The sequence below is a fragment of the Ambystoma mexicanum genome, chromosome 7q, assembly GCF_040938575.1.
Source record: "Ambystoma mexicanum isolate Mex_15411 chromosome 7q, UKY_AmexF1_1, whole genome shotgun sequence".
Classification (NCBI taxonomy): domain Eukaryota; kingdom Metazoa; phylum Chordata; class Amphibia; order Caudata; family Ambystomatidae; genus Ambystoma; species Ambystoma mexicanum.
The window spans coordinates 327,534,906-327,558,543 of record NC_090941.1 but is presented as its reverse complement, the minus strand read 5'-3'; the positions used below and the strand labels follow the sequence as shown (position 1 = coordinate 327,558,543).

The 23,638-nt window shown below is 46.3% G+C and overlaps 1 protein-coding gene across 1 annotated transcript in view; it reads left to right on the top strand.

Moving 5' to 3' along the window:
* Nucleotides 1–23,638, top strand: part of PIBF1 (progesterone immunomodulatory binding factor 1) — a 1,771,771-nt gene that overhangs the window by 149,859 nt on the left and 1,598,274 nt on the right. The window contains exon 4 of the mRNA XM_069639889.1: nt 21,301–21,499. Coding sequence (XP_069495990.1) covers nt 21,301–21,499 — 199 coding nt within the window. The remainder of the gene's footprint in view (nt 1–21,300; nt 21,500–23,638) is intronic.

Here is a 23,638-nt window from a genome sequence, read left to right as displayed (position 1 = left end):
CTGGAGCATGAGGGGTACCCTACTTGTGGGCATGGATGAATTGAGGGCATTCTTGCCCTGGTTTGGAGCCTGGCCCCTACAGCCATGATGGGAGCGAGGGGGGCCTATTACTTTTAGTTGTACACACCCTTTGAGGGTAGGCAGACATTGCCTCCTGCTTTAGCCCACTAACAGCTCTGCTTTGCAACTTTATCACACATACCTGTCAGGTGGCATATAGCTCAATGCTACTAATGTTTTCAGCCTCAGAAGTCTGGAATCCTTTGCCAGATCAACTAGGGTACAGGCTTGCTACCTGAGACTTACCCATGTCTGAGTCGGCATCTGTCGCCCAGTGGGGAAGACACACGCAGAACGAGCAGGGTACAGTGCCCTTGTGGGTTTTTCACACTTCTTCCTCGGGGTGGGCACAATTCACTCCGCAGAGAAAGAGGCACATGCTGGGCAACATTCTCCCACTTTGACAATTTCACCCAAAGACCGAAATTGGCCATTTGAAATACCTCTGTCGACTTATTATTGCGCAATCCACACTGATGGGTTTAAGCACCTGCTTAATGTGAGATGGCAATTAAGGGCATTTGCCAACGCACTCATGAAGCGCAGGACACCCTCTTACCAGCGACATGCCATGCTCACTCATTATGATCACAAATTGCCATTTATCTGGGGTCATGTTAAATGTATTTATTTATTACATTTGTAGCATCACGCAAAACCCCCAAGCATCAAGGCGCAAAGTAAAGTGCATGGAGTGGACCACTTCCATTGGCACACGTTATTACTTTTCCGACACAAAATGGAAGACTTTAGCGTAAAAAAAGGTGAAATCAAATTGCTTTTCCACTTTGGAAGAGTGTAAATACCTTGCACAATTAGCGATTGCTGGCAGAATTGACAATTTTGTATTTTTTATATATAAAGCGCACCAGGGCATATGGGCGCATGGCATGGGTTACAGACATAGTAGGGGCACAGCGCTGAGGTGCCCGGTATAATACAAATTACATACAACAGAGTACATGCAATACAATAAATAGATAATTGAGGCTAGCAGACAAATACTATACATAATATCGACAGTGAGGAAGAAACATCTATCATGGTGTCGCTAGAGTAGCGAGTCTGAGTGAGCAGTTGGTGCAGGGAATCAAGGCTGATCTAGGGAGGAAAGCTAAGCTTTGGCTTTGCTCTTGAAGGCCAAGAAGGATGGTTCTGCTCTGAATGGGTTGGGTAATGTGTTCCATAGTTTTGTAGCCAAGACTGGGAAGCTGCTCCCGCCCGATTCTGGAGGTTGAATCGGGGAATGGAGAGATAGTTGACTTGAGCACTTCTGAGTGGTCTTGAGGAGGTGTGTAGAGAGAATCTACTGGCCAGATAGCTAGGTGCTTGATTCGCAATGCTTTTGTGGGTTAGTGCTAGCGCTTTGAGTGCGACTATTTGGGAGACTGAAAGCCAGCGAAGACTCCGTCTAGAATCGGAGATGTGGAAGTTCCTGGGAATGTTTAATGCCGCTCTGATGGTATTATTTTGAATGATTTGTAATTTATTGATGTTACATTGGTTGGTGCTGAGATAGAGAGCATTGCAATAGTCTACCTTGGATAGGACTAGGGTCCTGGCTAGGGTAGTGCAGTTGGCTGGTGATAGGAAAGGGGGCGGCAGACCATGATGAGTTTGCAGGTATATGATGCAGCAGAGGGATACTGCATTGATTGCCTGGAGAGTGAGAGGGAGCAGTCGATGTAGATTCCAAGCGTTTTTGTGTCTTTGGCTACTTTGATTGAGTTGCCATCAATAGTGAAGGCTTTGAAGGACGGATCTATTTGTTAAATCTTTGGTGAGAATCTAGGATGAGAATCTGTCTTCATCGTTCAGGCACAATTCATGTTGTGCCATCCAAGCTTGAATGACTTGGTATATGGAGTTGATAGCTAGAGTATCAGTTTTGTGATCACCAGAGATGGGTATGAGTATCTGGGTGCCATCAGCGTAGTTGGTATATGTGACACCCAGATAGCCTAGTATGTCAAAGAGAGGTTTCATGAATACATTATAGAGTGTTGGGGAACACACGATCCTTGTGGAACCCCGCATGTGACCGGCGCAGGGTCGGCGGTGGCAGAATGGGGGGGGGGATGGGGGGGGAAACTTGCATGGATCTATTTTCCAGGAAGGAGATCATCCATTTCGTGGCTTTGTCCGAGAAGTGGGCAGCGGATTTGAGGTGGCGGCAAAGGATTTGGTGGTTAACTAGATTGAAGGCTGCAGAGAAATCTAATGGGAGTAGGAGGGCTAACTTGCCCTTGTCTTTTAGGTCTTCAATCTGTATTTTAAGATCTGGGACAACGGTTTCCGTGCCGTGTCGGGGCGGAAGCCTAATTGCCTAAGTCCAAAAGATTGTTAGTTTCCAAGTAATCTTGGATCTGCAGGTAAGCTGCTCGGTCAAGAATCTTCAGAAGGAACGGGACCGTAGTGATGGGCCTGCAGTTAGTGGGTATGTTGGCGTCCAAGGTAGATTTTTTAAGGAGGGGAATGACCCAGGCATCCTAGAGGTTGTCGGGGACAATCCCAGAGCTGAAGGAAGAGTTTGAGGGTGATGATAAAGGGTGTTAAACTATGCAACGCCTCCTTGATGATGGAGGCTGGGCAGGGGTCGCCCTGACAGTTCGAGGGTTTCAGGTTATTGATAATGTGCTCAACTTTAGGGATAGATAGGGGAGTGAAGCTGAAAGGTTTGATGTTATCAGGATTGGTATTGGTGTTGACCTGGAAGATTTTTTTGTTGCGCGCTAGACTGGAAGCAGTTTTTTTTGTCATTGATTTTGATTTGGAGGGTGACGATTTTGCCAAGGAGAGCCTTTTGAATGTTGGTACACCAAGTGCTGTCTTCGGAACAGGTGTCTGGTGTGGGGGGGTTGGGTGGCGGGCAATTCAAGTTCCTTAAGGATTCTGAATAGTTCTTTGGTGTTGGATTGGGCATGTTCAATGCGCTTGTTGTACTCGTCTCTTTTGGCCTGCAATATGGCTTCTTTGTAATTGAGAGTAGCTAGCGAGACACTGGCTTTATTTGTTTCAGTTGGGTGACTTTTCCAACGTGATTCCCAAACCCTTTTTTTCCCTTGCGAAGGGATCTCAATTGTGGCGTGAACCAGGAGTTGAGGTGGGTCCGAGGTCTAGGTTTTCTGAGTTTGGTAGGCGCGATGAGGTCTAGTGCTTGCAGCATGGTCTGGTTGTACGTGTCTACCAAGACTGTCGGATCAGAGCATGTGGATGATTGATCGTTGAGCACAGGGAGGATGAGCGGGAGAAGTTTAGCGGAAGTTATGTTGCTCTTATTTCTTGTGGCCGCGGCAGGTGCAATATCTGGTGCAGTGTGGGTGATTCTAGTGTGGATACTAAAGGTGATGAGGTGGTGGTCTGTCCAGGTACAAGGTTGGTTAGATACAATGTTGGTGTCGTAGCTTAAGGTGGCTAACCAGTCGAGAGTCCTGCCCTGGAGTGTGTTGGTGAATCGACTTGTTGTGAGAAGCCTAGGTTGAGTAGCAGGTTTTTGATGTTGTGTGCAGGTGCATCATTGGGGTCTAGGTAGCCTAGATTGAAGTCGCCAAGTAGAATAATTGTCGACTTTGTCTTAGTGTTGTCAGTAAGGATGTGAGAGAGATCTTCAGCGAATGAGGATAAATGACCAGGGGGTCGGTAGATTAGGTGGAGTGTGATAGTCTGATTGGGGGTGATGGCAAGCTTTACCGAGAGTGATTCAGCAGAGCTGATTTGAGGAACTGTGGCGAGGCGAAGGCTGAAGGTGTTTTTGTGTATGAAGGGAATGCCGCCTCCATTAGATTGGCCAGTGTTGCGGTCACTTATAATCGTATAGCCATCAGGGATCGCTAGTGATAGGAGTGGGCCTGAGGCTGCATGGAGCTAGGTCTCAGTAACAGCTATGAAATCAAGGTCGTGAGTGGTGATATGGTCAGCCACATCAAGTGCATGTGCTGTAAATGATCTGGTATGGGTCTGGGGTTGGGTGCTCATGTTAAGATTTATGATTTATGCCTACTGTGGGTGAGGGAGAGTGGCGAGGGGTGAGGGCTGAAGACTCCAGGTGTGGTCTGCTGGTTGGTATTACTGCGGTGGTGGGAGGCGTGAGATAGTCTGGATCCTAGTCTATGATTTCTCAGGGGCCCCGTGCAAGGTTGATTGGGGGTGGGTTTGGATGCAAAGTGTTGAAGCCAGAGGGAAGGGGAGTTGAGGTACAGGTTACTAGAGAAGGCAGTAGTGGCAGTAGCCAGTAGTGGGTTTTGATGCAGAGAGGGGTGCGGGGAGCTAGTAATGCTGGGTGCATATGGATAAGGAAACATGATGGTTGCCAGTTGTGGCTGGACTGGGCGATGGGATAAGTGTTTCGTGGGTATGTAGGTCAGTGATGAAGTAGCAAATGTGGTGAGGCAAAAACATAAGAGGGACCTATCAGCACAAATAGAACGTAGAGGAGGTACAAAGCGCAGTGGGTGCAGCCAGAGGGAGTGGGCTGGACAATCATAGTAGTGGGAGTGCTGTACGCAAATTAAAGTAATCACTACTCAGTGTTCAATACAGTGGCAACCATTAAACTCATAAACTGTGCAGGTCAGTTTAAGGCTACAGCAACTCGGGGTAGATGCAGTAACAAAACAGATGCAGCAAATAAACACGTGCAAATACAACATTAATAGGACGGTGCAGGGTAATTACTGCTCCGTGGTCAATACCGTGTCAGCAAGTGTGCATAGTGCACAGATCGACAATGAGAAAGCAGTGTACCGGCAAACGCTGCTCAGTGGTCGATACAGACCCAACGGGAAGGCAGAGGGAACAGGCATCCGAATTGCTGTGATTGGGAGCGGCGGAGAGTGTGTCGGATAGAGACAGCTGTACCTAATGGGTATGGGCGCGGAGAGAACGTGAGCGATCGTTAACGTCAAGCAATAATAAATTGGCAGCCGGAGCTCAAGAGGGATGTTCTGGGTGTGCACATGCACGAGTCCTGTGAATATTAATGTGGGGGCGTTAGCACAAGAGTGTTAAGGGGGAGCAAATAGTTCAGTAGAGTAGTTCGAGGTGAGCCTTACTGTACTTAGGAGTTCCGTCCAGATCGGGATACACAAGTCACGCAATCAGAGGGATGATGCAAAATCGGGCATAATGTCTGGGCGATTGGTGAGGAAGGCTAAAGACAGGCTTGGGACAGGAGCTAGCCTTGGTCCCTTGGGCCTTCGTTACGGTGGGCCGGCTTATGCCTGCCAGCTCCTGATGTTAGGCAGAAACCTGTGCAGTTCCCTCTGGGACCACTGCAAAAGATTTAAGACTACAGGTGTTTGGCAGTAAACCTACTTGGTAGAAGTCTGTACCACACAGATTCACTTGGTAGTTGTGGCTGAGTAATCAGACTTCCCTCAAGAAGAGTTAGGCAGTATACAGAGTATTCGCAATAGGTCAAGAGACCACAATAGAACAAGTAAACACTCACCAGGGCTTGGTGTAAAAGAGATATAATTATTTATTTAAAAAACACATCTAGAAAAACACACAGGCATTAATAGTAAGTAATTCAAAAACACGGTCACTAAAAGATATACACTACCTTAAAAGAATATTAGACAAATCTTAAGTAAAGCCCCACTTATTTTCAGACGGCGGTGAGCGCTTAACGTAGATGGCACTCTAATAATTTATTTTAAAAAGGGAGAGAAAAGCAGACAATAAATTGAAACAGATCCCAACACTTTTTCACAAACACAACAAGAGGGGAAGGCAAAGTAACACCGTGAATTCAGAGTCAGTAGGCCGGATCCGCTTTAAGAGGATCGAAACGAAATGTGTCCAAGGTCACAAGGTTGCAGTGCTCAAGTCTTGTAATGGTTCAAAAATGAGTTGGACCAAAGAAAGGGACCAGTTAGAGGGTCAAGGCGGCCAGCCCAGTCCAGAAGGTTAAGGGGTTATTATTACCTTGTAGCAATCTTTAGAAAGGGAGGCCTGGCGGACACGGTACCTTAAAGTGGTGAGAATACTCCAGCGGGGGCAGTTGTTCCTGGCAGCAGATGCAAGTCGGTGCTTCGTCTGGGGGAAGAGAGGTTCTCGTCGGGGAGGAAGACAGGAGTCTGTTGCACTGCCAGGGAAGAAACCAGCCGCAGAGTTTCTCAGATACAAGGAGCGGTCCGTTGATTCGCGGTTCAGTGGTGAGTGGCTATCCGGCCGCCGGGGTGCTTGGCACAGGCAGTTCGACCACAAACCGGTCTGGGGTGCGAAGAAAGAAGATAAAACTGGTTGTGCCCACCAGTCAGGGGAAGAAGCCTCTCCAGCCGGGAGATCTTCTCTGTCGTTGGGAAGTGGTGAGTCGGTTCCGCAGGGCTCCACCGGTGGTTTTGTCGTGGTAGGTCAGCTCAGCTTCTCCCTCGTCGGATTCTCAGGTCCTGTGGCGACTTCTGAAGTTCCAGTCCTCAAAGCCCTGCTTTTATGCAGCATACCCCCATTCACTCAGCCTAGCTGTCAATCAAACATGCTAAGTGGTGAGCCGGCCGGCTCACCACTTGGGCCAATCACACAAGAGTGCGACTTAAGTTACCAAGGTAACTCAGTCCAGGGTGCCTAAACCCCCTCCCACACCCCCTGTGGTACCCAGACAGAGTGGCACCACTTTTGGAAGCTTCTGTGGAGAAGCCCGCCAAAAAGTGGAACAAAGGGCTTGACTTGGGTTGGATCACAGAAGAGAACACAAACGCCATTTTAGAATCGAGTCCTGGCAAAAAATACCAACCAGCTAATTAATATTAATTAAATAAACCGGCGGTATGTTTGAGGCTATGAGAATTAAATAATTAAAGTTGGTAGCCTCGAACAATGGGAAAATCCCATAGGAAAATATTTGCGATCGAATATAAAAAGTAGTTTCCACTGCCACCAGCCAAAACTCGATCAGGGGGGACGGAGACGTGCCCCCTCGACTAACAGACCCCGGGGCAATCGAATTGCCCCGGCCGGTACGTCCACAATATGATGGTTTGTACTGGTTTCTGTTCATAATGTGGGACTAGTAAAGCCAATGGTGACTGTACATGCCCTGGGAGACAGTAGTCCGTCCCAGGGTATGGAGTCTATGGTGGGGCGTCACTATGACACCCCTGTGTTACTGCACGGAGGGTGCTGTGTAACACACATAGTAAAAACACATGAGACCCTATGGAGTAAAGGACCCCATAGCCCATAAAACACATTACCAGTCAAAGGAACACCATAAATCATGTCCAAGAGTGGGAGAAAGAGTCTCACTCTTGGCAGGATGAAAAAACAAACTCCAGAAATCCAGCAAAGCTGCTGGGGGACTCACTAGGTTAGGAAATTCAGCCTAAAGAGAGAATTCTCCCTAACACCTGATGGGAGCAAGAATAGCACAAGGCGGACAGTCAGGTTTCTGGTTGCCTGCCTGGGTGTGGATTAGGCAGCAACAACAAGGAATTGGTGCGGGCGGCCATTTTGGAGTGGTTAGCCTCTGGTTAGCTTCCTCTGGACTCCACCCGCTTTTACCAGGTTTAATTTCCAAGCAGATCCCAGAGGAATCCCTTTCCTTATTTCCAGCATGAGAATCCATGCTGGCAGTAAGGCCGCATTTGTCTGGTGGAGCGGGAAATACAGTGGCATGTCCACTCGGCTCCCGAAATCCACCCAGAAAATGCACGAAAATCTGGCTAATTAGAAAAAGCAACACTAATAGTGTTTTCCACCACTTTTTCTGAACCAATTGACCTGGAAAATGCTGTTGCATCAGAAGCTGAATGCATTCACTCTGCCTATTATCCCACCGGAAGATTAAGCCAGGAAGTGAACACAACATATTCCTGTGCACAATCTGCATTTGGAGCTCTAATTAACTGAGCTACCTTACAAATGATTTCTCCTCTGGGGCTTTACTGTCTTAACCCCTTAACTGCCATGGGTATTTCCCTCCAGTGCCAAAGCCTTTTTTGGTGATTTCGGTATGTCGCCATTCAATCCCTTGTAACTTCTTTGTTACATGAGATACTCGGCCAAAGTTAGCCCCTTTTTCCCCAAATGTAGGCGGTCGTAACGCCACCCAGAAATCCTAGTTTGCTGTAGGGGGGTGAAAGAAAATAACCAAAAAGGAGAACATTTTGTTTTTTTTTCCCAGAAAATGCCAATAAAATGTTGTACAAAGAAGCCTGTGGTGTTTTCCTTGTAGGAGCTAGGAACAAATGGTTTGCTGTGCTGGATTTGCCAGGCTTTCAAGAACAGATTGAGTGGAAACCAAAATAACGTTTTGATATGCTAATCAGCCGTTTTGTGAGAGGTAGGTGATTTTGGCGTTTTTTTTGTCCAATAGGACATGCGTGGACGGAATGGAAGGAAAGCTGAATGGAAAGCCAGAAAGGCATACATTTATGAAAAGTAGACAATATTCCAAGTTTAGGAAGGGGTGATTTGTGCAGGGCAGGCAACAACTATGTAGGGAAAGATTCCATAGTTTGTGAGAAAATCGGGAAAATGACAGGAAAAAATCACAATTTCCGCACATTTCACTCTGGTCACCCACTGAAACACGCAGCCAACACATGGCCTACCTTCCCACGTTCCCACAGGTTTCCTGACAAAAACGGTACCTCACATGTGTTGGTGCATCTACATCGGCGCAAAGGGAAAAGGCTACCCCATTGGTAACACCAAGAAGCCCTTCGGCAGAGCAGATTTTGCTCATGTGGACAACATACAGATTTGGGCCTAGGGTCTCGAAGCCACCAAGGAAAACGGGAAACCCCATGCATTTGCAAAAAGAGGACACCGTGGGCACCTCTTTCCACTAAAACATCCATGGTGGTTTAGTGACTCCCCACATCCACTCAAAACAAGTTATAATTTGTTTTATTTTAGTTTTGCCCCTTTCCTAGGGGCAGATTGGGCTAGAAATCTGCCCCCAGCGAAGGCTACATGAGATGCCCCCATCCATTTGGGGTGGGTGGGAGATGGCCACCCCCCTTTCTACTAAAAACATCTATGGTGGTTCAGAGCCCCCCCACACCCACCCAAAACAAGTTATAATTTGTTTTATTTTAGTTTTGCCCCTTTCCTAGGGGCAGATGGGCACATGTGTGTGGCCATCTGCCCCCGGGGCTGGGGGGAAACATACTGCCACCGGCTTGGGGGGTGGCTCTGCCAATATTTGCAGTGGCTTCCCCCCCACCCCAAATGGATGGGGGCATCTCATGTATCCCTTCCTAGGGGCAGAAATCTGCTGCCAGGGAGAGCTACAAAAGGTGCCCCCCATCCACTTAGGGTGGGGGGAGAGGGCCTCCCCTTGCACAAATCCCAGGTGACTAGTGGTCCCACCCATCCAAAACTACATTAAAAAAAAATATTCTAGTTTGCCCCCCTTCCCTGGGGGCAGATGATCACCCATCTGACTCCAGGGTATTGCCCCCTTGCTTTGTGGGCCAGAGGGGAAGAGGGCAGCTTACATAGTAAGCAGCCCCTGCCCCACTTCAAAAACAGATCCCTGCACAACACACCAAACACATATTCGGGGGGGGGATAAATGACAGTACATCCCCCCCCACTTAAAATTGTGGGGGGGGGATTTGTCCCCCCTGTCCTCCCTTCTCTTCCCCTCAGCCCCCGCACTTTCCTCCCTCCTACCCACAACACCTGATGAGGTCTCTAAACGTGTCTGCTCTGACTGTCTCATCCAAACGGGTGCACCCCTGCTCTTCGAGCACCATTAAGGACAACCTCTCCTCTCTCGCCCTGGTTCTTGCCGATTTTCTGCAACCACTGCCTCGCCACTGGCTCTTTCCCCTCGTTCCCTCAAGCACTTCTAGTAAGACGGAGATACTTCTTATTGGGACACCTGCGCCCTGTTTCCCCTCCTACCTTCTGGCTGCCCTCCTTGGGCCCTCTACACTCCCCATCCTGTGAGGCCAAAAACCTTGGAGTCTTCTTTGACTCTGCTCTCTCCTTCACCTCACATCTTGCACCTTGCCAAGAAGACCCACTTCAGCTTCACCTCCTTACAGGCATTCTTCCTTTCCTCAGCTTTCCCGAGAAGCTCATTGTCTCCAAAGCTTTGGTCCTCTCTAGGCTGGACTACTGCAACAGCCTCTTCCTCAATCTCACCCTTTCCTCTCTTCGCCCCCTTCAGCTAATACAGAATAGGGCTGCAAGACTCATCATTGGCCTCAAACCCAGGGACCATATCTCTCCAGCCCTAAAACCCCTCCACTGGCTCCCGTTGGCTGCAGGGATCACATTTAAGACCCTCTGCATCATCCACAAGGCTTTCTTTGGCCTGGGACAAGGCTATCTCCTACAGTCCCTCCCTAAATAGCTACCTGCTTGAGCCCTCTGCTCCTTTAACTACAACTCTCTGCTTGTCAAATGCTTCTCCAAGCAGAGGGAATGGGGCTGGTCTCTCTCCTCGGCTGGAGTCTCTCTTTGGAACAGCCTCCCTGCCCCTCTGACTTGAGCCGGACATTCTAAAGTTCCAGAAACTTCTCAAAATCTGCTGTTATCTACCTCTTTCCCTTTTCCCTTCCCTGCTAATGACCCCACTGCCGAGGAGACTGGCGGCCTAGTCCTTTGAGAATCACACAGGTTACCAGGCCCACTGCCCAGTCGACGCCAGCACTCCAGCCCCTCCATCCTCCACAGTCCAGCACTCCCCTTACAGACCCCATGTCTGAAGGCTCTGCAACCCACCCATGGGATTCCTCTGCCATTTCACTTAGCCAGCGGCTTCCTTCCTGGCTCCGCTTGGCACTTCACTCCTGGGCCCCCACCAGCACTTGCCCTTACCCTGCTCCCTTCACCCCCCTCCATACTCACCCTCTCTATCCCCCTTACTTCTCTTGACTGCACTTGCAAATCCGAATGTCACAAGGCCTATTAGGACCAGGATTGTATTGTTATGTTTTTGCTACTGTTATTTACTCTCCGGTTCCCTCCCCACTTAGTTTTGTGGCGCCTCGAAACACAATTCTGTTGTATAGGCGCCTAACAAATGCCCAGTAAATAAACATCCTCATTGCAATGATGGCATTAAGACCAGTGATCAACAAAGAAGGATTTGGGACTTGGCTAACAGCAAACCAGAGGGGAAAAGTGTACCTCAAGCTGAAGATTTTGAGAAAGAAGTGTGCCACACAATACCAGGAGAAGGGGGACATTCTCCTGGATGTGGAATTGCATATATGCTGTGTGAAACTCGCAAACCAGGGGAAGGGAGTCCTTCCCCCTGGCTTTTTTTGTTGCAAGAGAACAGTCTTTTGGACATTACCCGAGCAGGCAGCAGGAGAAAGGGAGCCATTCTCCTGAAGAAGGAACTTTGTTTGTTTATCCTTTTAGTTGTAGTGCGAGGGCTAGAAGTAGATCGTGACACAGGACGGTGGAATTTAATTTGATGGGCATTCCGACAGATCCTTTAGTATTCGTTTTAGGCCGGGAAACCCCTCTTAGAATATAGGGATATTGAGGGCCTTTTATGCACAGATAGTCCTATAGCCAGCACCGTGCCACCTTTGTGTCGGCTTCCTTCTTTGAAACTCTTCCAGTGACCTGGGACAAAACAATCTGGCTGAATCAAGAAACCACAACACAGTCGCTCATCTATGGGAAAATGTCTGTGCTTGTGGCAGCTTAATGGTTTTCACCTCACAGCCTGCTCCCCAGAACACTTCATGCATTTCAGACCCCTTGTCCTCTTTACAGCAGGATCAACCGCTTGCCTACCTTGTCCCAGGCCACCCTAGCCTTTCTGTGTTCTCTGGATGCCTGGAGGCATTTAGAATACACATAAGTGGTGCAGCATAGAGCCAGAGTGAGAGAGAGAGGAATTGCACTGACATAAAAGGAGACTGATACAAGAGCCACGCAGCACCTCTGCCACAACAATTCCTGATCACTCTACTACATTGCAACTACTACCTTTTGTCCTATTACTAAGTATCTATGCATTGATTTTCCCTTGTTTGTACTTCCACCAACTTATTTGCTATATATTCCTGTCTATATATATATATATATATGTGCCCAGCTACCTCAGGAGTTGGGTGTGCCTTATAAAAATACAAATATTAAAGGCATGATCCGGTAAAAATGTTATTGTCCCTACGGGTCGGCCATGTTTTTTTACGCCCAAGTGGCTCGATTTTAGAAAAAATTCCTATGGACCTTACCGAGTTTTCATCCATTCAACGCACGGGAAAACAGGCTTCTGGGCGCTGCCATTTTGTGATAATCCTATCATTTCCCCCATTGCCCTGGCTGACCTGCTTTTGTGGCACTAAATCAAATCCCCTGCCCCTGAGCCTGTCATCAGCAGACGCGTACCGCCCATTTCCCAACGCCAAAGCACGTTTTGTGTCAACAATCGCTGCGCCTCAGCTAATGACGTGTCGCCATGGAAATGGCAGGACGCCTCTTTCCTCAATAAGTATAAACAGACCGTTTCACAACACACAGCAGCAGATTTCCGATTCCATTCCGCTCTCTGTGTTACTTTGACTATTCTGTGACCCGTTTCTGTGCTCTGGTCAGCTACCTTCGCCGCTTGTAGCCCGTGTGAACACCTGTACCATCTCTATAAATTATTGTACTTTGTTTACCACACAATGGCTACAATAATGCCCTACATGTACGAGCCTGAGTATACCGAGGAGGAACTACTGGAAAGGGAAGCACGCGAAAACGATGGGGGTTCGGACAACAGTTGGGAGGACGATTCAACAGATGAAGCGCCTGGGCCTAGTCGCATGGACGGCGTCTCCACCTGGTGCACATGCAATCGGTGCGAGCTAATGCCAACCGAGGACGAGAACTGCTGCTGCCGAGAAAGCTCGGGATGCCTGGCCTACATTTCGGAAGGCGAGCCACGACCGCAATGCATCACCGAGCTGCCAGACTTCAGGGCAGCCTGCCTCACACGGGCCGTTTTGAGAATAATGATGGTGCTTATGCACGAACTTCGCGCAACTGTTCGTCCTCGTAATCCGAGTAACGAGTAAGTATACTCTGCTTGTCATACCACTCCTATTTCATGGTCTTCTACTATATCCAAAATTATATATTCATCTCATAGTAACGCATGAAAGTCGTTCAATAGTGTGCATTGTCTAGATAGCATTTGTCCGTGCTGAATGCCATTAGTTACAAGAATTGTCATTGACAACAAACGCTTATTAACCTTTTAAGTGCCAAGGACGAGATATCTCGTCCTTGGGATTACCTCCACAGTGCCAAGGACGAGATAGCTCGTCCTTGGCACTGAAGGGGTTAATTAAGGAGAAAATGTTAGAAAGTATTGAGTGTTGCAATACCAAAATCACCAAAAAGGGCTTGGCACAGGGGGGGAAAAACTTATCTTGGTCATTTAAAAACAGTTTGTTTCATTCCTTTTCACAGGTGGTACAGGCTGGTGGCCTATCGTTCCTTTACATGGTGGCTCCACAGGAGGCTTGGACACCGCGTTCGAAGAGTGATACCTGCCTGTGCCGTTCGTGCCATAAGAGAAACGTTCCCGAGTGACAGCGGTCAGTACAGGGGATTTTCTCTCGCTGTGCTGCAACCTGACCTCTATAATCTTTAAAGTCTTGTATTTTTGTGCCATGAAAATAAGTTACAAAATAAAACATCACATATATTTTAACAACGGTTGTTTCGATTTTTTTAAATGAATCAAGTGTGTCTCCATTCAAGGATGGACGTCAGACATCTGTGCGCCGAATTGGTGAAGGTTATGGTCGCTGTGAAGCATGGTAGTCACTATCTGTCTAAGCTAAAATGAAATATTCTCGATAATGCATGCACTAAATAACACTTGTTCAAAGTCTTTCAGTAGGTTATGTGTCTATAATAGCCACACATATATCTATAATGTCAATTAACATTGGATTATACAGGCCTTAGGTCAAGGGTCTTTACCATTATAATACACTGGTTGAAGTGTGGGTCTGTGCTCACAAGAATCTCTGGTATGTGGCATTTGTTATTGGTAGGCAACGATATACTGCAGTAGAGGGCAAGGGGTCTCCATTCAGCAGTCTTCCTGTGCCTTATCTGCACGCCCCAGGCCCCTCGATCCCACCCTCTATCAAAGGAGGTGCGCGCCAGTGGATGCGCGCTGTCAGGGGCGCGAAAGGCAAAGGAGCTAAACTACATGTACACTTGAAAAGGTATCCCACGCCAAGGGGCCATCGGTCACATGGCCTCCTCAGACACCGTGTCTCCATGCAGGCCTCCCCTTCAAGCAGGCCGCCACGCTAATACCACGACATACATACGTCATTCATTCACAAACACACCCCAGTTTCTAATACTTTAAAAACCGCTCGATATGTCTCATGAGAACATCTTTGTGCTTTGCAAGTCAACTCCTGAACCTTCTACCTGAGAACCACTGAGATCTATGCTAATCTGCTCGTCATCGTGCTATCGGTGAACTTCTGTGACTGCTTCGAGCATACCCATCAGTCCGCTACCTGTGGCCATCCACCTATTCTCCCGCAACATACTGCTCTGCTTGCTGAATCCAACTGTTTGTTGGTCAAGGTAAGGCCATATATCCTGGTCATATTTCGCAGATTTTTTCATTTCTATCTATTTGCGAGTAGAGTACCCAATAGTGCTATGTTCATTGGTCTCATTGCTATTGACTTGAATTTCCATTGCTATGCTATCAATAGATCTATTTATTTTCATCTCTGTCAATTGTCATCGAATTGCATCCTTCGGGGGTCCAGTCTATAATGTAAGCATGTTTCCCTCTCGTGCAAGACAGAACATCCAAGGGACGAGTCACATGTTCAGAGTTTAGCATAGAGTTTTGCATCAAATCTTTATTCATGAATATTGTATAATAATGTCGATATTTACTTTTCAGATTTGTCAACAATGCCTGCCTGTTCGATTAGCGGTTGCCCTTCGAAGACCCATGCGAAATCTGAAGGCACTACAATGCATGTGTTCCCGAAAACTGTTGATCGAATCAGAGAACGGGTCAGACATTGCGGATATCCAATGGATGAGCTTGAAAGTAGAGTTCAACAAGTCTTACAGGACAAGAGGGGTGATTGATACCGCATCTGCAGCCTGCACCTTTCCTCGGACATGTACGCCACATCTTGGGTAACAAAGAAGAATAAACGGCGAACGACACGGAAATTGCTCGCAAACGCTATTCCCACTCTATTCGTCCACATTCCGCCTCTGGTGAGTCAAGTGTCCGCATTTAGCTTTAGGCCTTGCGGCAGTGTGTAGGTAGCCTAATGGATTAATTGATATTTTAGGTGTTGTATCCCTTGTAATACTTTGGATATTGATATGAGTGTATAGCTTTTTGAATAATGACATTTATCAATAAATTATTTTTCGATTTCATAACCCACAAACGAAATGTGTATATATATGGGAACAGGGAACTGCGCTATATTGCACATTTTTCAAGTATTCTGTCGCCTTACATGGCTATTTTTAATATTGGCATTTCATTATCAATCATCTCCCTTCAATCTGAAGCAAGAACATTCTACATCCTTGACATGCTCGCAGTTATCAACCACTTCTAGCGCGTATCGGGTAATCTTGCTATGCTACTCCGCTACAGACTTGTTTTATGCGTGTCAAGTAATAGTTTTATTCTATCGTGTAACTATTTTTTCGAATGTTTTGGTTTGTGCTTTCCAATTGATATACACCTTAGTTACCGTCCACTGGTGTTTGTTTTCAGTTATAATTAGTGTTATCCATGCTAATGCAAGTACTGTCTTTCAGGGAGATGCTGAAGCGCCCGCCACATCTACAACATTTCTAGATGTTCCTCACCAGCAGGAGGTATGGATACTGACAGCTCCATCGAGCGTCATCATCAGAGCTGTAATACTTGTCGTTTGATTGTTCTACGCAATGTTTCATTCGTGGTTAGCCATTGATATGTACCAGTGCTGTCGACCCCAAGTGTGTGTTATGTTTTCAATATTGTAGTCCTTCCTAATGCGAGTACTATGTTTCAGGCAGTTGATGGAGCGTCAACCCCTGCACTTGATGCAGAGCCTGACATTCAAGTAATTCCAGGGGAAGCGGAAGCGGGACCTTGCGTATACGAATCGGCGCAACAGCTTTCGGAAGTGCGCACTACATTTGCAACATCCATAGATATTCTTCAGCAGCACGAGGTATGGATACTGACAGCTCCATCATATAACGTGAATACATTTGCTAGACTGTCTTCCCTATTAACGCAAGTGCTGTGTTTCAGGGAGACGACGGAGCTTCCACTATAATCACAACATCCCATTTAGATGCAGATGTAAAGGAATCGGTGAAATCAGTCGTTGAAATCTGCATATTTTGAGTTTCCTTTATTGTTTTAGACAATGCATCATTTGTGGTTATCTCTTTATATGTACCTGTGCCGTCGACTCCAAGTGTGTGTTATGTTGCAAATATTGAAAACCATACTAATGCAAGTACTGTGTTTCAGGGAGATGCTGATGCCTCCGCTCCAATACAACCATTCATGGCAGTCCATGCGGAGCCTGAGCTATGGATGCTGACAGTTCCATCGAACTACATCATCACTGGTCGAATACTTGTCGTTTGATTGTTCCAAACAAAGTTTAAATCGTGTTTGGCTATTGAGATGTACCTGTGTGTTTGTCCGCACGTGTGTTTTATGCTAACAATATTTTGATACATAGTAATGAAAGTACTATGTTTCAGGGAGTCGACGGAGCCTCATTCCGTGCGGTCTATGCGGATACAGAAAATCTAGTCGTTGCAGCGCAAGAGGAAGGGAGGACATGCGGAAACGAATCGGAGCTACAGCGTGCAGATGTTGGTCGAGTCAAAAAAGTTGCAAAGAAAAGAAACCAAAAAAAGGTTAGTCACAAACCGTTCATAACTTTTCAAAAATGTTTGTGCTGGGGACTATTATGTTTTTTTCCAGTCAATTGGACTACACTTTATCTTGTGTTTAAACTGAATATCCCTTTTCCAATCTCTCCTCTAGTTACCCGTGGGTGTCAGAACTATACATACACAGACAGTGAAGCGAATGAGAGATGTTGCTTGCCAGACCATGTACACTATGGAGGAACTATTCATTGAGGCGCAGCGTGTTCAGGCTCGAGATGCTCCTGTCCAATGGCCAGAAACTGAATTTGCTGAGTTTGGAGAATACAGCAAAGTTGCATTGGACCATTGCTACAGTGAGACCGCACCACCGCTTATTGAAGTTCAATTCACACAATCTACACCCGCCAAAAAATTGCCACCCAAAAACCTGTTGACATTGTTGTGTTCTCCCATTAATGCTCAAGTAACAGATGTTGAAATGACTGAGAATGAACCAGCAGCATCCATCGACGCATCAGAACTTGATATCGGCGATATTACTTTCCAATGTGTTGAAATCTCCACAACGTTGACGCCGGATGACAATCTAATGAAAGAGCAAATACATTGTATTCAACAGTTGTTTGATGGATATTATAAGTATGCTGAAATGTGGGCATTCCGTTAGAGGGAAAGTATGTGGGAAGCCATTGAATAATGTGACTCGTCAAATAAAAGGCAGTAACGTCAAAATAAAGGCTGCCTGTAGATTAAATCATATGTTCTCATGGTCTGCACAACCGATGCCGGGGAAACTGCCAGCAGGCAATCTACTGTGTGCAGCTGCATCACTTTTTAGTGGCTCCAGTTTTAGAAAGTTAGAGGCATTCTTTCAGTTTGTGGGACTCCATTTAATTTCTAAAGCGCTGTACTACGTATACCAACGTGATTATCTGTTTCCGGCCATAAGTGATGCTTGGAAAATTGAACAATTGTCTCTAGCAAGTACATTTGAAAGGAAACGATTCAGGCTAGCCAGCGATGGACAGTGCGACAGCCCTGGATTTTCTGCCAAGTACTGCACCTACCACTTTCAGGACATGGATAGTAAGAAAATTGTGAGTTTGTTGGTCGTGCAGGTGTCACAATGTACATCCTCAGTGGCCATGGAGAAACTAGGATTTATAAAATCAGTGCAAGATCTACAATCAAGGGGAATGGACATCGAACTCAGTCACGGACAGACACGTTTCAATTGCCAAGACAATGAGAGAGCAGTTCCCAAATATTAATCATCAATTTGACGTATGACATCTTGCTAAATCAATCAGTAAGAAAATCTCGGCTGCAGGTAAAAAGAAAGGTTTTGAAAGTATTTTGCAGTGGTCCCAGCCTATCACAAACCATCTTTGGTGGAGCTCAAAAACTTGTGAAGGGTCAGTGGAAATACTACTTGTAAAATGGCGGTCACTGATGCACCACTGTACCAACGTTCACCGCTGGTCAGAAAACCAACATTTCAACCAATGTGAACATGGGCCATTGTCCCCAGAGGAGGCAAGGAAGAAGAAGTGGTTGATTCCATCTTCACCGACACACAAAGCCATTGAGAAGATTGTTTTCGACAAAAGAGATTTGAGAGGACTGACCGAATTCTGTCACACAGGAGGTTTGGAGGTGTTCCACAATATGTGCCTCAAGTACAGACCAAAGCGCTTGCATTTTAGCTATTGGTCTTGGCCCATAACAGCAATGTCGGACGTGAACAATCTAGGATTAGGGGTAAAGTAAGGATGCCTCGCTACAATAAGCGCTTTTCAAAACGAAAGAAGCAATGGGTGATCCAACCAGTCTATGATGAAATGCAGTTCGACTTTGTGAAAGGCCTTATTGTTGCTGTGTTAGAGAAGCACAGATATGGAATTTTGGACGTTTGTGCAGAGCAGTGATGCGTTGCCACCGAACATTGCAACTGTGCCATGTCCACCCAAAGGGGAGCTGGTTGTGAGGTACATATCCCGGTTTAAATAATTGCAACACGATTGTCTTTTTGTAAATAAATGTTACTGTACAGCGTACCTGGAACCCTAACCCCTACCTTCACCATCATGGGTGGCGAAATTGCTGGGTGTCATCTTTGAATTCTCTCTATTCACCTCATATATGTGTATGTATATATTTTTCTCATGTCTCATCTCATGTAAATGTAAATGCTGCGCACTGTTGCGCACTGTTATTGTAGGGGTGGCTTGCGTATTGCAAACAATAAAACAAACAAACAATAAATCTCACTTTTAACTGAACTCCTCTGGTACTTTATACTTTCCCTGACCTTCATCCAACAATTAAATGTCTCCATAGTTATGATTCTTTGGGGCTGCAAAGCTCGCAGACAACGGGGACAAAATTGGGGGCCTTAGAACGTGCCAAGTGGGCTGTGGCATTTGGGAGAGAAGCCAGTTCGCATTTTCACATTGAGGCGCACTACATAGATGGATTCGAAACTTCAAGTTCTCACAGATGCCTTAACTATGGGATGTTGCAAATAAAGAATGCGAAGGACAGCGGCTTTGATTTTCAGCTCGCGGCCAGAAGAGGCCCACAAGTCGCACACGGAAGTATAAGGTTGTATTGTTTTTTTTACCTTGAGACAGGGACCATGCCGAAAGAACTTCATTTGAAGGGGGTGTGCAATAACGTAAGAGACGATAAGGCAGAAAATTCTGAAACTAGACCGAGTTTCATGTTAGTTCAGTATACGAAAAATCGTTGTCAAGAGCACAGTCGGATTTACAGACTGCATTACGCAGAGACACAATGGAAATTTCAAATATAATGTGAGTAAATCTTTAGACGCTTTTATACCGGAATGAAGAATTAATGAATGGATGCATGAATAAATGAATGAATGAAGAGCTAGGAAAAGAAAGGGAAACGTGTTTGTAGTGGGCACATGGGCATGCAGGTCCACAGGTCTCAACTATCTCGTTCCTTGGCCCAGCCACTCTTCCCTGCACTGCCTACCTGCACTACGGGACTGTCTCTGTATCCTTCAGCCCCTTCTCCCGGCACTTACCTTGCACTTGCCACCAGCTGGCCCTATTATTTATCTTGTATTCTACTAACCATGTACAGCACTTTTGCCCCCCTCACCCCTTCCCCTTTCGCGATCGGAATGACACCTGGCCTAGTAGTATCGTTGTCTGTCTCCCCCTGTTCCCCCCCCCTGCCTCGTCGCGCCTTGAAACACTTGTGTATAGGCGCGTTACACATGCCATATCATATATCATTACACAGGCATGTAGACAGTCGTTTCTCATTGTGTGTTGGCCTCGATTTATCTCGTTACTTTTCGCATTGATTTTAGAGACGAACATACTCCATTGAACTATCCTTGCAAGCAAATAGTTTCTGATCGGCCATAATAAATAAAATGAGTAATATTAATGAAGTTCGGCTAGCGAGACTAATTATAATTTTTTTGTTTTCATAACAGGTATTTGATCCCATTCAGCCACTGCCATCTGTTTGAGACACCGGTGGATGGATTCTTCAGCAGACACCTGCAGCTTCGTGTCAACAACTGGAGCACGATCACCATATTATGGGACGATCGCCAAGGGCCCCCATGCCCTTACGCTGGACTAGTGCCTAGTTGATGGAACAGCCTTGCGGTTCACCGTGCTTCCAAAGTGATTCTTTTTACGAAAATGAACACCCTGTGTACCATAAATGAACAGCGCGTGACTCAAGATGAAACGTAACAGTTATTGCGGATACAGATAAAAGAAAATAAATGGCTTTCAGAGTTCATATGGCAATTGCTGAATATTCTCTAAACATTTAATGTCAAATAAATGTACTTTACCAAATGTACCGTGTTGCTGTTTCATTTTAAAGTACAGTTTCATATTCCGAATTGTGGCGCGCTGTGTTGTGAGTTGATCTGTGTTGGTTTCCGGGTTCTGTGTGGAGTCGCGCAGACGACTGGGCGCGTTTGCCTACGCAGCACAGGAATGTCACGAAGAGAGGCGGGGAATATGAATGTTTTGATAATGTCAGGCTCAGGGGCGGGGGATTTGATTTAGTGCCGCAAAAGCAGGTCAGCCAGGGCGATGGGGGGAAAAGATAGGATTATCACAAAATGGCAGCGCCCAGGTGCCTGTTTTAGCGTGCGTTTAATGGACGAAAACTCGGGTAAGGTCCATAGGAAATTTTTCTAAAATTGAGCCACTTAGGCTTAAAAAACATGGCCGACCCGTAGGGACAATAACATTTTTTACCGGATCATGCCTTTAAGGTAAGAAGTTTTTTTGATCGACTAGGTGCATGAGAATCAAAATTGCAGTATTAAGCAAAAAGCAGTGTTTTTCTTCAAGGCTATTCTTTTGTGGGTAGTAATACATTTTGATTTTCTTTGTCAATCAGAAAGCATCAAGAGCTAATGAGGCAAGAAATGGAGACCATCCTGATGCGACAGAAGCAATTAGAAGAAACAAATCAACAATTAAGAGAGCGTGCAGGCGATATTCGTCGCAGTTTGAGTGATCTGGAGTTAACAGTGGACCAGTATGAGGAACTGAGGACTCTGCCAGAAGACCAGCTTTCCATACCCGAATATGTGTCTGTGAGTATGTTTTTTTTCTAATTGCAACTTGCAAATGTTTGTTCATTTACGTCCTTTTCACCATTTTCAAAATTGTAAAAGGCATAATGGGTAACAAATTGGGTTAAAAAAATGTCAAAGTATTTTTTGAAGCCTTAAAAAGATGTTTTGCTTGCATCCAAATACTCTGGCGTGCATATTAGAATTTAATGTCCATTATGTTCTGGGCAATAATACTGGCTGTGTGGCAGACCATGTGACACACCAAGTGTAGGTTCAAACTGGCTTTATACATAAACAATGGTTGGGTACGAAATGACCATAGGTCTATGGGTTTTTCTAAACCACAACTTGAAATTACTTGCTGAAAATAATGTAAACTAATAATGTCAACAGGAGTCAAATGTCTAGTGTCAGGATCTGCTTTCTCTTGGTGATGGTGGTCTCCCCCAGCTTCTCTATCCTCAATAGTTTCAAGGATGTATTGCCCAAAAGCCTCCTTGCGATGCAACCCTGCTAACAAGTATATAACACCCTGTCGCTATTGGTAATCCATCCAGGATCTTTCAGTTCACCTGTAATTTATATAGTGACCTTCTCACCCTTGGTGAAGAACATGGTGACCTTCTCTATCTGCATAAGGCTTAATTGAGCTTTTCTCAGTAAAGAATGTGGTGCTCTTTCCCCTTGCAAGCAGTGTTTTTATTTCTTTTAAGCGACTGTTGGTTGACTGATGACCTTCAAGACTTTTCCTTCACGGGATCCTAGGGTCCAGTCTTTGGCATCCGGCTTTCGTCCTCTGCTTGTTCTGATGGCTCCATAGGATTGCTTCTCCCGCTGGTTTCTGGCCTTATGTACTTCTTTCTTTGCCCATTTCTCCCAGCCTACATATCTCCTCCATTGGTCGTGGACCTTATTTATTCTTGTATTAATTTGTTTTTTATGGGCCATTCTGCTCTTTCCCTTTCTCCCCTTCCAGGAGATTGTCTTGCATGCATGCTTTTTAAAATTTCTCTAGGGCCTTGAGATTAGATAATTTGATTTCACCGTTTGCCCCTCCTTTTGCAGGTCCCCAGTGTTCTGAGCTTGTAAATAGCCTGCTGGACATTTTTATGTCAGGCGGAAGTTCTGCTATGAGGACGGATCCCCTGTTCTCTGCATTCTTCAACCTCCGCACCTCGGACACCTTTTGCAGTGGCTGCATCTCTGCACTCCTCATTGCGGTTTGGTCTGGGAAAAGCTTGTGGGGATCTCAGCTGGTGTGTGGGGATCTGCAAGCTCACTGCCCCCGTTACTGTCCATCTAGAGAGTTCTGTTTGCCCATTTTTTTGCCACTTGGATTCGCTCCGCATCCACCAGAGCCTGGCATATGAGTTCCTGTGCAATATATATGCCATCAGCATAGTCTGTAAAACTGTGTCAGTACAACATTTTTCAATAGAGGCAATGTAGGATAAGACTTTCCAAAACCTGTTCTGCCCTACATAAGGTGTATGGAAGCTATAGTCCGAGCAGCTGCAATAGAGTAGGTTGAGTCCTCTAGTCTGAGTGTGGCAAAGTCCCCAACCTGACCTTTCGAAGGGATTGTGTCCTCAGACGTATTCCGCATCTTAGATATCTCCTTCCAGCACTGCTGGCCTCGGAAATTTTTTTCTCTCGAGGGCGCTGCGCGTCGACATCCCCCGAGTCCATGTCCCTCGATAGCCGCCGTATCGACGTCGACGTCATCCTGCCTATAAAGGCCGCGCGCAGCGTCCGTTGCTCAGTTCCGTTTTTCCGCGCTTACTCAGTGCCTCGGAATACCGTTGCTCAGTTCTTGTCAGATTAATCTTATTTACCTCGAGTTATTTGATCCGTACTCGATGGCTTCCTCGTCGGAACCGACAACTCCTCGATCCGGCTTCAAAAAATGCCGAGATTGTGGGAAAAAGATGTCGCTGACTGACCCTCACAGAGTTTGTCTGTGGTGTTTGGGAGCTGAACATCATTGTTCGGAGTGCGAGGACTGTATGTCCATGACAGCTAAAGCCCTGAAGGAGCGTAGGGGGAAGCTGGAGAAAGGTAAGACTTTTAAAGCTTCTTCTTCGTCGACGAAGTCGAGACATTCGTCTCCTCGTCACCATTCGCGCTCCAGGTCTCGGAGTGGGTCCCATCACTCCT